The 12,846-nt window shown below is 37.7% G+C and overlaps 1 protein-coding gene across 1 annotated transcript; it reads right to left on the reverse strand.

Annotated features, from left to right (window-relative positions):
* Nucleotides 1-311: 311 nt before the first annotated feature.
* LOC103715866 (uncharacterized protein At3g61260) lies at nt 312-5,150 on the reverse strand. Its single transcript, XM_008803642.4, has 3 exons — nt 3,170-5,150; nt 2,142-2,223; nt 312-694 (listed from the first exon to the last, which is right to left on the reverse strand). Exons 1-3 carry the CDS (start codon nt 3,988-3,990, stop codon nt 482-484), a joined length of 1,116 nt encoding a protein of 371 aa, XP_008801864.1. The 5' UTR covers nt 3,991-5,150; the 3' UTR covers nt 312-481.
* Between the last annotated feature and the right edge of the window lie 7,696 nt (nt 5,151-12,846).

Consider the following 12,846-nt stretch of genomic DNA (forward strand, 5'->3'; position numbering starts at 1 on the left):
AATAGCTGATGCTAATAAGGACCGAGATGCTAATGATGGAGGTTTCAAACAGAGGGAGGGAAGAGAGTCACTCATGCTTATATTCTCCATATGACATTAGAATTTACAGCCTCTCCATATATGAGGGTAAGGTTGTGTACATCCGGTCTCCTCAGAACCGATAATGTTGGGAGCTTTGTGCATTAGGCAATCCTTTTTACTTATTGATAATGATCAGTGCTTAAAATCTTTCCAATCCTCTTCTATACAGCATGCCGATGAATTCAGAATGTAATGCTTCAAGAATCTAAAGATAGCAAGAAAGGCCATAATTTGGGAATGGAATGCAATACTTTGGGGAAACACAATGCTATCGATGCATTTCCATCTTACAAGAATAATCAAATTGATTACAGTGGCACAAACTGTAAGAATTATAACCAAAGAAAACACCTCTTAAGGAAGAGATGAGGGCATGTAATATTAAATACATCACATTGTTTTAACCACAGAGTGATGGCAGCTTGAAGGAGAAAAAGGAAGATGGCAAGCGCCCTGTCCTTCTAATGTAATCTGCTCTCTCTGACGTTTTAGCAGCCCTTTCGTTCAGTTTAGCCTCCGCATTAGCACGCTTCTCCTCTGCTATTCTTCGCGTCGCGGCCAACTTGTTTGCCAGCTTTTCTTGAGCCCGAGATTTCGTCCTCTCAGCCTTCAGCTAGGAGCCACAGAAAGTATGGTTAGCATTAGCTTCTAGTCAAGAAAGGTCATAGCATATGATACCATGCAAAATTGTAAGATGATCTTCTTGTTCACTTAAAAAAGAACAGCTTACCTTATCATTTGATGAAGCAGAGAGGTGAAGGCAATTAAATGCATTCCCCTATTTAGACATCACGCATACCATTTCCCTTATTTGCTTAAGCTTTTAATTTGTTATGTAACTCATAGCAGGAATGACTTCCAAAGGCAAATGAGAAATAGAAAATGATGATCATGTATTTTGCTTGACATGAACTAATTGCCAAATGGTATATTAAGAAAGGGAATAGCAAAACAATAGTTAAAACACTAGAAAAAGATACTCGACTAGCAACACTAAATACCATTGTCATGGTGTGAGATTCCATTCTAATTTTCTGCTCCATGTGCTGGCCAGAAGGCATTCTGCACAAACATCATCTATTATTTCCAGGAGAAAAAGAAGTGTATGTAATAGGAACTTGATGGAGGTAGTGCACAGATCGATGATTTTCTATGATGAGAAACATTACAAAATGCAATATCACTTGAATTATATCGTGTACTACTCATTTGCTAACCAGAGGTTTACTCATTTCATTCTCTCTCTCTCTCTGCTGTCATGATTTACTTGTTCACAATCCAATACATTGTGCAAGAATCTTAAAACTCTGGATAGTCTTCTGAGAATTTGGATGTCTCCCAAGTACTTCGGAACTGCATTATTCTGTAGGAGCTTGCGAATTATGGCCGAATCAATGGATTGGATAAGTCACCATAATCAAGAAAATGAGTTCCTAAGATCAAATTTTGGCTGCCGATATGGTGGCTTTGTTTCTTGTCCTACTTTATTCTTGTTGGCTGAATAGTCTTTTAACTCAATGAAAAGAAAAATATGCTTCTAGTTTGGTGCAGTATATGGGCACCAGGACTGTTTGAAGTCTTCGAACTATGTTCAAGTCACCGCATCGCTGAGCAAATTGCCACATCGAGGTGATTATATGAGATTCTAGTAAAATGGTTAACAATGATTCTTATGACTAGAAGGTGATAATGTAAGACAAGAATGCAGCTAGCAACACTACCCAGTTTGTTTTAGCATCAGACAAGAAGACCACAAATTTTGTTCATTAATTAAGAAGTAAGTTCATGTATTGTTCTTTCAGCTACTTGAAAGGATAGCCTTTTGCAGCTACTTGCAAACAATTGAAATAGTTGTCTGCCTCCAATAGGATATCTTTTGCTAGGAGAAGGCACCTCTGTGATACCATGAACTTCGACAAGTTTATATTACCAGTTTGTAGCTGTCTTTGGAAGTCTGATATACAGTGTTGAATGGAACTTCTATCGGTAGGAGATATTGCAAGATAATAAGAAACTGAATCAATAACAATAATAGACAAAACAGTGCTATTATTTATTACCTCCATCCTCCTCATCTCCATTTCAGCTTTTCTTTTCTCATGATTCTCCCATGCCTGTATCTTCACTTCTTCACGCTTGTATCTGAAAACATATAGCCTCGATGTTTAGTGCAATGGTAGTGCAATTCCGATCACATATTGCAATTCTGTAATTTTGTATCAATTTGGACATCAACTATCAATGTTGTCTATGTTAAAAAATTGATCCAACAGAAAGCAGAAGAGAACAATAGAAATGCTAATTTGGTATAAAGATATGCAGAGAATGGTCCGTTCACCTGCATTCTAACACTGTAACATACAGCATATGTTTCAGCAGTGAAGGTTGAAACATCCTCCAAGGATCATCTGCTTTCTTTAGTGATAATTCAGAGCTCTACAGCTTAACTTCTTTAATAGAACATGGGACACATCAGCAATATCTTCTATTGTGCATTACATCTTACAGATTTTTTAGAATAGCCATTTTAAGTTCTTTCACCCCATTGAATACATCGGATCGAAATATTCTGCTAATTTGTCCATCTCATCTTCGATAATATATATGGCATATGAACATATCATCAAGACCCTGACATGACATAAGCAGGGGAAAGCACCAAAAGGTGCTGCTTCAGACTGAAAAGTTCTAACACCAATATTCAACTTAAATCCAGAGAAGGCCTTGAGTGCTCCAAAGTAAGGAACGACGAACAACTTCTCGGTCGAAAGAAGTGTTGAGCATTCTTCAATTTCCATTCCTAAAGATGCAAATGCTTGATCCGAAAAAGACGCTAATTCTCCTTCCAGAGAAAGCGAATATAGAGTAGATAAAGATGATCAGAGGCACATGGTAATGAGGTTGTTGGCAAGCTAGTCTTATTGAAATGCATTCAGTTCATATATATATATATATATATACACACACACACACACACACCAAAATCATTAGTCATGACAAAGAGCTCATTATAGAAATTGGAGCAATAAAACAAGGCAAATCAGAAAAAAGAAGGCTCTAATAGGAGGAAGAAGACTTATAAAACTACCTCGCCATATACTTGGCGCGCTCAGCTTCGTCCCACGCCGTCGCTCGAGACTCCAGAGAATCAGGGATCCTTACTTGTTCTGCACACTTATTTTCAGATATCTTGCCGGCATCTAATTCACCTTCCCCTCTAGTAGGCCATCCATTCCCACTTGCCTTGCCAAAGAGCACTGAGTCACTGTTCCTCTCCAAATTCCTCATACCTGCTTGGTAGCTCTCATGGGCTTGGGTGCCTTGCCTGCTCCTCCCTGGGGTGGATGATCTAGAGGAAATGGGACTCCTCAACACAGGAGTTGTGGCTCTGAGTGGTGTACCAGTCCTGGAGGGCTCATTGCTAGCTATGGGGGTCATCTCTGTGCCCATATCCCTCACACAAACTGATCTTACTTCCATGGATGACTCCTCGACCGGCTTCCTGATCCTCCAGGATGACTCGCTGCAATCAATTTTCTTTGTTTCTCCTTCATCCTGAGCAGTAACTGCCAGTGCTGCATCATCTTCCAATGCTCCATCTGCACTGCTGCAAGAATCCCTTCCCTTCGGAGGCATCGGACCGAGAAGCCTTCGATCATCGGCATTCGAATTCCGGGGCTTGCTCTTGCTGTGACAGTGATCCCCTCCACCAGATAATCCAACCAGCCACTTCTGGGCATCATCCCATTTTGAAGGAGTTGGCTTGGATCGAGAACCTAAGATCTTGCGATGCTGACGAGCCTTGTTGGTTGCATTTCCATTCTGGAACTCAAAGTTATATGAATTGCTGCTGGGATTGTCCTGAGTTGATCCAGTGCTGTAACACCCCTTATCATCCACAGGCCTCATTCGCTCAGTATGAGAAAAGTAGGCCTTCCTAACCCAATGACAGAACAGAACAAGCTGAAATCTGAGCTATGGAAACCCTTTTCCTGACCATGAACTGATCCAGTGAGCAGTTACTGAAGCTTACAACTGCAGCCAACTCCTAGACCTATTTTAGAAGATTGATGAAATGGCCATCTATTGGCTGAAATGCAGGAAAAGGTAGTAATATAGTATGTCAAACGTAGTGAAATCCAGACCTATAAACCATCACAAAACTGTGGCAAGCTTGTTTCACAAACCAGACCTCAAAGGAAAGAAACCAAGCGAAAATGGCATAATCAAAGAAGTCTTTCCATGCTAGATTCAAACCCCGAAAGGCCTCAAACCGGGAGAAAAATATTTCAAAGGAGAAGTGTTTCTTCCAAATAACTTCAAAGCTAAATGTATCTCCTACCGTTCCCTAGCTTCTCTCCCTCAACCAAGAGGCAGTCTGGTGAAATCCTACAGAAAAGCAGATCTTCCTAATGGTGCAAGTCAACTCGAGCACAGACTCCAAAAACACAGTCATGATCTCACCTTGCTATCTAAAAGACAGCAGCAAGTCATTTGAGGCTAAAGCCAAGGTGTAACACAAAACCCAGCTGGTTTTTTATCTTTTTCTGACTCAAAAGAAAACCCCATGAGCGCCCCTTTGTCCTCAGTAGGGAAAAAAAAGGCAGATAATGCTTAGTCTAAGATCAGCTTCAGCACAAACCCCACATGGTTTCCACAGCAGAAAGCTCAACCCTCAGTGTATTTAGGACCACCAACCCACCAACCCACTGTTTTTTTTTTTTTTAGGAACCTCAGAGCCAAACATGGAGAGAAAAAAAGGAACACAAATGAGAGAGAGAGAGAGAGAGAGAGAGAGAGAGAGTGGTCAAGATCTGGTGGTTTTAAAGAGAACAAAGTACACGCAGAAAAGAGGCATGGTGGCTTCTGTGCGTGAGAGAACACAAGGAATGGAAATGGAGGTGGCTGCAATGGAGTGGTGAATAGATGGAATTACACCACCTTGGAAATGGTAGCCTTTCTCCGCCATAAGAGAGCTGATGATAGAATGCAGCAGCTGCTCATGGGTGACGGAGAATCTCTGGGAATTGAGCTGCAGCGAGACACAGAAAAAAATTATTCCGACTCTGTAAACCATGTACTGGCTCTGGTCCCCATTCATTAGTCAGTACACAATATTGTAGAGAGAGGAGCTTGTTCGTTAAAGTAACTCGCGGAGAATTATAAGCTACTGTGACTGTGCACACAATATAATTAGATAAATTTGTGCAATCATAAGATTCAACGGGGGTAAAGTACTAAAATTTCTTTGTAATTCAAAAATTCTTCGAAACCATAAAAAAATCTAAGTAGGTAAAAAAAATAATGATATATAATATTATTAAATTACTTGTATGCTTATTTAGTCATAGTAAATATTAAATAGCTAAAAAAATAAATAATAGCAAAATAAAACAAGCTGGTTTCAAAAAATTGTTCTGAATTTAGTTATCAAGATTAATTTGATATCATCTAATCAAAAAATAAAAATATCAACAAAAATGAAAAGACTTAAGATCGTTAAAATATTTATATATTAGTTGATTTGAAAAAAATAAAATAAATATTATAGCATCAATAGTTTGCAATGCACAATGATTATTTTGAATTAATCTGAATAATTTATGAATGGTCATGAAGTTTATAAACATATCGTAAATATTTTAATAATTCTGGATTAATTTGTTTATAAAGACTAATTTGAAATCATTCGGAGAACAATAAACCCGGCTGTTAGGAAAATTTCCAATAATTCAGGGAATTATTGCTGCTTGCCATCTCTCTCTCTCTCTCTCTCTCTCTCTCTCTCTCTCTCTATATATATATATATATATATATATATATATATATATATATATATATATATATATATATATATATATATATATATATATATATATATATAGAGGATAGGATAGGCCAACTTTGCGTTAGGTTTACCGCGAGTGAGTGCAGTGGTGGTAATATTTTTAAATTATGGTTGGATCTTTTAACGGCTACTGCCATTTTCAGTAACTTTTTAGCGGAAGGCGTTGAGCCAGTGCACGTGGAAGCATGCAATTGGCGGTTCTGGCCTGATATGATGACAGGTGTCGTCACGTGAGGGTGAGTGGTGAAGACAGCCTCGTCAGTGGATCACGTGGGGATTATGGGTTTTGGCTAGTGGGGTGGTTCTGGGAATCTGAGGTGGTGAATGCCATGGAATCATTCACCATCTTATCATTCAAAATTATGATATCACTAAAATAATAATAACATCATCAAGTTCTATTTTATTTCAAAAGCTATCCCCCTCCCCCTTTGTATTTCTTTTTAAGCCTTGTTTTGATTGCAAAATAATTATTTCAAAATAAGACCAGAGTAGGGAACAAGATAGGATAGAAAATGAAAAAATCACTAGAAATAAATTTTACTGCTATTTTTAGTAATGTTTTATTTTAATTTAGAGGGATGAGTGATAAAAAAACAGGAATAGAAAAATGATGTTCCATGTCATTTTTCTATTCCTGTTTTTTTTTATAGAGTTGGACTGAATAGGTCCAGAAAATAATTTAATTTTTTTATTTATGTCAATTTATCTTACAACCAAACAAGATCTAAAGCTTTTTTTTTTTTCTTTTCCTTGTAAGCTTGAGAAGTTTCTTAAAAAGTTTGCATGGGATTGGTAATGCTTCAGACCAAATTGGATGGTCACTAAAAAGTTATTGGGGGAAAGTCCAGAGGGGCCATGCTGCATTCTTTGACCAAGTCTGCCTTTAAGAAGTGCTATATTCTCAGTGACTTAATTTAGTTACTGAGTTTATTCTGCACTGTTTAAGGTTATGCTTTCCTTTTCTTTTTTTTTTTTTTTTTTTTTTTTTTGCTAAAACGGAGTATCATACCTGACGGGAACGGATACACCCAATAAGGTCAAAAAATAGGATACCTCGAAGTGCCAAAGGCAACTCCCCATCATCAATCCACAAGGTGCCTCCGGAATGACAAGCTACATACGCAGCTACCCAATCCGCGGCGCCGTTACCTTCACGGTAAATATGCTTGGCCTGAAAGGCCCATCCATCCCTCGCCATAGCCCAAATGTCACGAAGCAAAGGATGATCACTGCCGCCACCCCTTGGACCCCTCTGGATCCAACTGATGACAGTGGCTGAGTCACCCTCCAGTATGATGGACCTAGCCTGTAAGACACACCGGGCATGGCGAATACCCGCCCAGGCTGCTCTCAGCTCCGCATACGGAACCGAAGTGTCAAATAACTGACTGCCACCGGCAGCCACCATCCTGGCAGACGAGTCCCGAATAACAAAACCCGCGCCACCCCGTGTGCCACCATCCAGAACAGACCCATCAAAGTTGACCTTGAGGAAACTCGGGGGTAATGGAGCAGACGAATTAATGGAGCAGAATTCGTAATGGAGGAATGTAATGGAGCAGACGATCGATGCTCGCTGCTTCAGTCAAGAGCCTACATGCGAACATATATCGTGTTTTGGTCGAAGACTCGACAAAATAAAATATATGGACATGCAAATGTTGGCCCGAATCTGAGTACGAATTATAAAGCAAGTCATATTAGCCAAAGCATGACTATAGCTAGTCCTGTTATAACTAGTCCTGCGGCTCCTGCCCCACTGTGATATTTCTCCATGTATATATTTTCCTACATTAGTGAAAGAGCCAAAGGAAGAGAATGAAAGAAAAGAAGTCCACATGATATAGGACTTAATCTCTAGGTAGCAATCTGTATCATTCATGAAGATACGAGCTCAATTGGAGTTGGCTTGCATGTAGTTAATTATGATGCATGGAAAACAGTACATGTTAATTAGGATTTTCACAGGTAATATGGCAATGTCCATGCTCCACACTCTTTTCTTGGCATGGACATGCAGCCCCACCAATATAGTTCCCTAGGCCAACAGAAGTGTGGGTTAGGCTTTATGAAAATAGTAATCAAATGTAAATTCTAACAGGAAAGCACATGCATGCACCATGGGGCCATGCACAATGGGTCCTCATGACACTTTCCATTGACCCACATTATTGCAGTTCATGTTGCTCCTTTTCATATAGTTTCTGTTTCTACATCTACCAATGTTGGATGTCTAATTATTATTATTATCGTAGCCTACTTAAACTGAAAAAAACAGCAATTTCAAGTTTTGATATCCAGACTTCATAAAGGAAAGTCATTTTCCTAAAAGTAACTTAGATTTTTTTTTTTTCACTTTAGGCGAATTACAACAAGTTATAGCATCTTTTAAGTAATTATTAGATGAAATATAAAACCAACAACAAAAGGGTACCACGATAACATGACAATCATTGTTATCGCATGAACTGAAGTTAATCATCATCATTGATCAAATACATCCAAGATGCACTTGCACAAACTATCTCTATCACTAATGGGCCTGACAATATATCCATTTACATAGTTCATGTCCAACAAATGCATGAAGTGGAGCTAATCAACAAAAGGTATCCCAGAAGTTCTAGCAATGAAATGCTCTCAATCAACATTCTAGGGACCAGTGGTCTTTGGATGGTGATGGTTAGAAGAGATATGAAAGCAACACTCCCTTAAGAGAAGTCTATTGCATCCAGCAAGGATGCCCTTTGTTTGTTTGTTTGTTTTTTGTGGTTTAGAGCAAGCCAATTCCACAGAGGTAGCCTGGTGGAATTCAAGTATAAACTAAGTGCTGTGTTGTCTTGCCTATCTGTTTCTGGTTGCCACTATCCAGTCTTGGAATCTGCTTCACTACAAAGACAATTCTTTCCAGGTGGTCCAGGTACTTCCTTGACATAAAAAAAGGACATAATCTGCATGTACAACTCATAATGCATGTATTCCTTTCATGCTTGTGGTCCTTCCAATCTACCCCACTGAGAATGATTTAGGATAATGTACAAGTCTAAGTTTGATTGTCTACTTCATTGGTTTAATTTGATTGAGCAGAGACAGGATACATATTTATTACATGTTCAATGCACTGAAGTACCATAACTGGTTCATGTTTAACTCTCATTACTTTTATGGGGGAACAGCACATTGATGATGGTTAAAAGCGGAGATAGCTAACTCATAGGCTCGCCCTATCCATTTACAACCCATCATCTGATTGGAAAATATGGTAGTTGAAACATAATCAATAGAACTAACAACATGTAATGGAATGCATGTTTGAGAAGCAACAAAGAAAAAAGCAAATTTTCTTCTTTTTCTTTCTTCTGAAATAAGTTTACATAATAATTTTTAGCTGAGGGAATTGGATACACAATCTATAGCATGCGTGCTCCAATTTCCTGATGGCTCGGTAGTCGATCTCGCAATCTAGATTAACCACACACTGGATTACCACATGCTGTGTTCTTACAATTTTAGCTAAAGTCTTCTATAGGTGATGCATTTGACAGTAGTGTGTTTGCTAGTCTCTATGACTTCTATAAAGGTAAATAAAATTTCATCTATATGTCCATTTGTATTTTTTTTTTCTTCTCTTGTTGTAAATATTTTCTAGTATGCAACTAGCAAAGCACTGAAGGGAAATATAGGAAAAAGTTGAATTGTTTAGGATTGTACATGTGATCCTACAGAGTAGGTTTTGGTACTGCATGAGAGGTGTGTGTATTACTTAATACCTACCATCCAGAGTGTCATATATGATAGGAGTGTCATATGACTCTCTCTCTATCTCTATCTCTATCTCTCAAGACAAGGGGTGAAACCCCACCTATGATTCTGCTATCAAGACTTAAAAAATAGATGTAGAACAACACTACTGTTCAAACTTTGTTTTCAAATTCCACTATCCATTGCATGCTTGTAATGTCTCAGGGGGGATGAAAACAATAAACCCTTGGAAAGGATGACGGCTTCCGACAGGTTTCAAGGCATCATTGAGGCTTCATAAGCTTGTTAATTAGATCGAACATCGCCTGCATATACTCTCTTACCGTAGGTAGCTGCTTGCAAAACTTGTTTCTTATAGTTATAGCCAGCTAGTATGACATTCTCATCTGTAATGAACTTAAAATGGTGGCTTTTGTTTGTGGCTTCTGTTATGTGATTACTGATGGATTGGATGGAAAGAAAGGCCCAAGTCTGGATAAAGTAGGCTCCATCATGTTGTGGGAATAAGGAGTTCCGAACTTAGTTCCACATCGACTAGATAGCGGAGTGGTCTGTTCCTTAAATGGAGGGGGGCAACCCCTTTCTCTTCAGAGGGCCCTTTTAAGAAGGACAAAGCCGTGAGGGAAGTAAGCTGCCCACGACACGCGTCGCGCAATACGTACACACTTCTCCAAAGCGGATAATACCTCTGAGAAGAAGCAGTCGCCTCCGCTGTCTGAGGCCGATGGGGATGAGGTCGGAGGGCGGCAGATCCCCCCATAACACTGGATGCGCGGGCCGGAGGCCGACCTCCCTTGATCTCATCAATGGTGAGGTCGGAGTGCGGGAAATCCCCCCGTAGCGCTAGACGCGCGGGCCGGAGCCCGACCTCACCTTGACCTCAACACATCATATTAACTGGAAACTGGAGGAGATAAATATCAAATGGAAGGAGAGATATAGATGGAAAATTCTTTATGTGCAAAGATTTGTATACTGTTATCTAGTCTGATTATTAGACCTAAGCATCTTATTAACCAGAGGGTGCGAGCCAGTGTAGTTGGTAAAGTCTTCAAAGATCAGTATCGACGAACCAGTTCGGGGCCTGCCCATCCTAGTTCTCATGAAAGGAAAACTATGCATCCTAGAATGGATACAAGAAGGCATTCATAAATTCGGTCGGCATCACAGCTTAGCCTAAGTAGTTGCTACCTCCACGGGTTAGAGGAGGCAATGGGTTCAAATCCTTTGGAAGTGATATAGGGTATGAACATAGTGTTGTAGACATGTAGGTGGAGTGAAACAGCGTAGCTAGGATGGAGATTCTTTTGCATCTGACCTCCAAGCTTTATTCCTAAATATAAAAGGCTTTTTTTGCATACATATTTTTCTAAATATTGAAATTTGCGTAAATACTCTCCCAAAATTAATATTTACATGTATACTCTCATCAAACACTTGCTTTTTTAATGCATACCTTTCTTTTTCCTCTTTTTTTTTTTGCGTTTGCACCTATGCCATCTAATGCCGTTAAGAAATCAGTGGTTTAAAATTGAAATAACAAAAATATCATTAATGGATAAAGATGCAAAAAGAAATGTTTATAAAGGTATATATGCGAATAGCAATTTTGGAGGGTATTCATGCAATTTTATATATTTATAAGGGTATACATGCAAAAAAAAATTCTTAGATATTTGCATAAATACTTTTTTAAATATTAGAATTACATAAATATCCTCCAAATTGATATTTACATGCATGCCCTAATACAACACTATTTTTATATGAATACCTTTAATATAGCGATTCAGCTAAAGTAATAACCCAAAAACATATTTATTTAAATTAAAAATTAGTTAAAATTATGAAAGTATCTTTTTATTTTTGAAGTGGGTAATAGATTAACAGATCTCACTAGAAACTAATATTTCTATTTTCTTTAAGAAATTTTTCGATCTCTCTCGACCCTCTTTTTTACTTCTTTGTCTGAATTCAAAACCATTCCCTCAACTCCTTTCTCCACTATAGACAACCCTTCATTGTATCCTTTTTTACATGAAGATGGTCAGTTTCTGCTTTTAGTTTTATGTATTATTTAAAGAAAAGTGTTGTAAGAGATTTGCAAAATTTATTTTTTAGTATATAAGATTTGCAATGTTTTTCTTTTAAAGTTGGAAAATTTTTCATGTACAGACTAGTGGCTAATTTAAAATTACTATGATAAGATGGGCTCCATATACTAGATCTTTGCTTCTTCTAAAAAATTGAAGCTTTAAAAAAAATGTGGCTTAAGGTACACAACGTAAAGGGTGACCTTTTACCACATAGCTGCGGAATTTCCTAATAGGTCTGAAAGGTTCGAAGTCCTTTAATAATTTTGCTTGAGGATGATTGATATTGTTCTTCCAGCCATGAGCAGAGCAGTAGTAAGAAAGTTTGATCATTGTAACCTATCGTATGCCTTTAAGAAATTCTAATCATTTTCTATATTTTAATGAATGCCTTCATATATGCATCTATAATAATAAATATTATAAGCTATGTTTCGATAAAATAAGATATAGTGGTTATTATAAATAAAGAAGAATAAAGTAGAATAATCCCATGATTAGTAAAAGAACTTTCTTAACTCTTTTTGTTATCTAATTATCAAATCAATTTTTTTCTTAAGTAATATTTTTACGAAAAATATTGAGGAGCAGGCACTGGATAAATCCAAGTGTTAAAGCATATTGAAATAGAAAAAAGATAATATTAGAATTTTTTGTGAAATTGCATGAATACTCTCACAAAATGTTATTTGCATATATATACCCTTATCAAATGTTTCTTTTTGCATATCTACCCATTAAGGATATTTGTCAATAAAAATATCATATTTTTTTAAAAATTATAAATCACTTGGCCGATATAATGACAACTAATATAGAAGGAAACATGCCAAAAACTTAGGCATGCACATTACCTTCAAATCACCATAAGAGAATAAAAAATAGTATAATAACAAGTTTTAATAGCTACCATTTGAAAGTTTATATACTTTCAAAAAAAAAAAAAGTTTCTAGAGATATTTCTAGAAAGCTGCCATGATGTCACCTCCCCTGAATGAAGAGGACCCTCACTTTGATACATCCCAGATAAGTGCACAAAACCCCTCCAAAGAGGGCAAA

This window comes from Phoenix dactylifera, chromosome 14, assembly GCF_009389715.1.
Source record: "Phoenix dactylifera cultivar Barhee BC4 chromosome 14, palm_55x_up_171113_PBpolish2nd_filt_p, whole genome shotgun sequence".
Classification (NCBI taxonomy): Eukaryota; Viridiplantae; Streptophyta; class Magnoliopsida; order Arecales; family Arecaceae; genus Phoenix; species Phoenix dactylifera.

Excerpts from the sequence above, each read along its gene's own strand:
- LOC103715866 (XM_008803642.4), bottom strand. The coding sequence starts at position 3,990 with ATGAGGCCTGTGGATGATAAGGGGTGTTACAGCACTGGATCAACTCAG. Across the intron at positions 2,224-3,169 it reads CGCGCCAAGTATATGGCGAG|ATACAAGCGTGAAGAAGTGA; the intron begins GTAGTTTTATAA and ends ATATGTTTTCAG. Across the intron at positions 695-2,141 it reads TGGAGATGAGGAGGATGGAG|CTGAAGGCTGAGAGGACGAA; the intron begins GTAATAAATAAT and ends TGTGGCTCCTAG.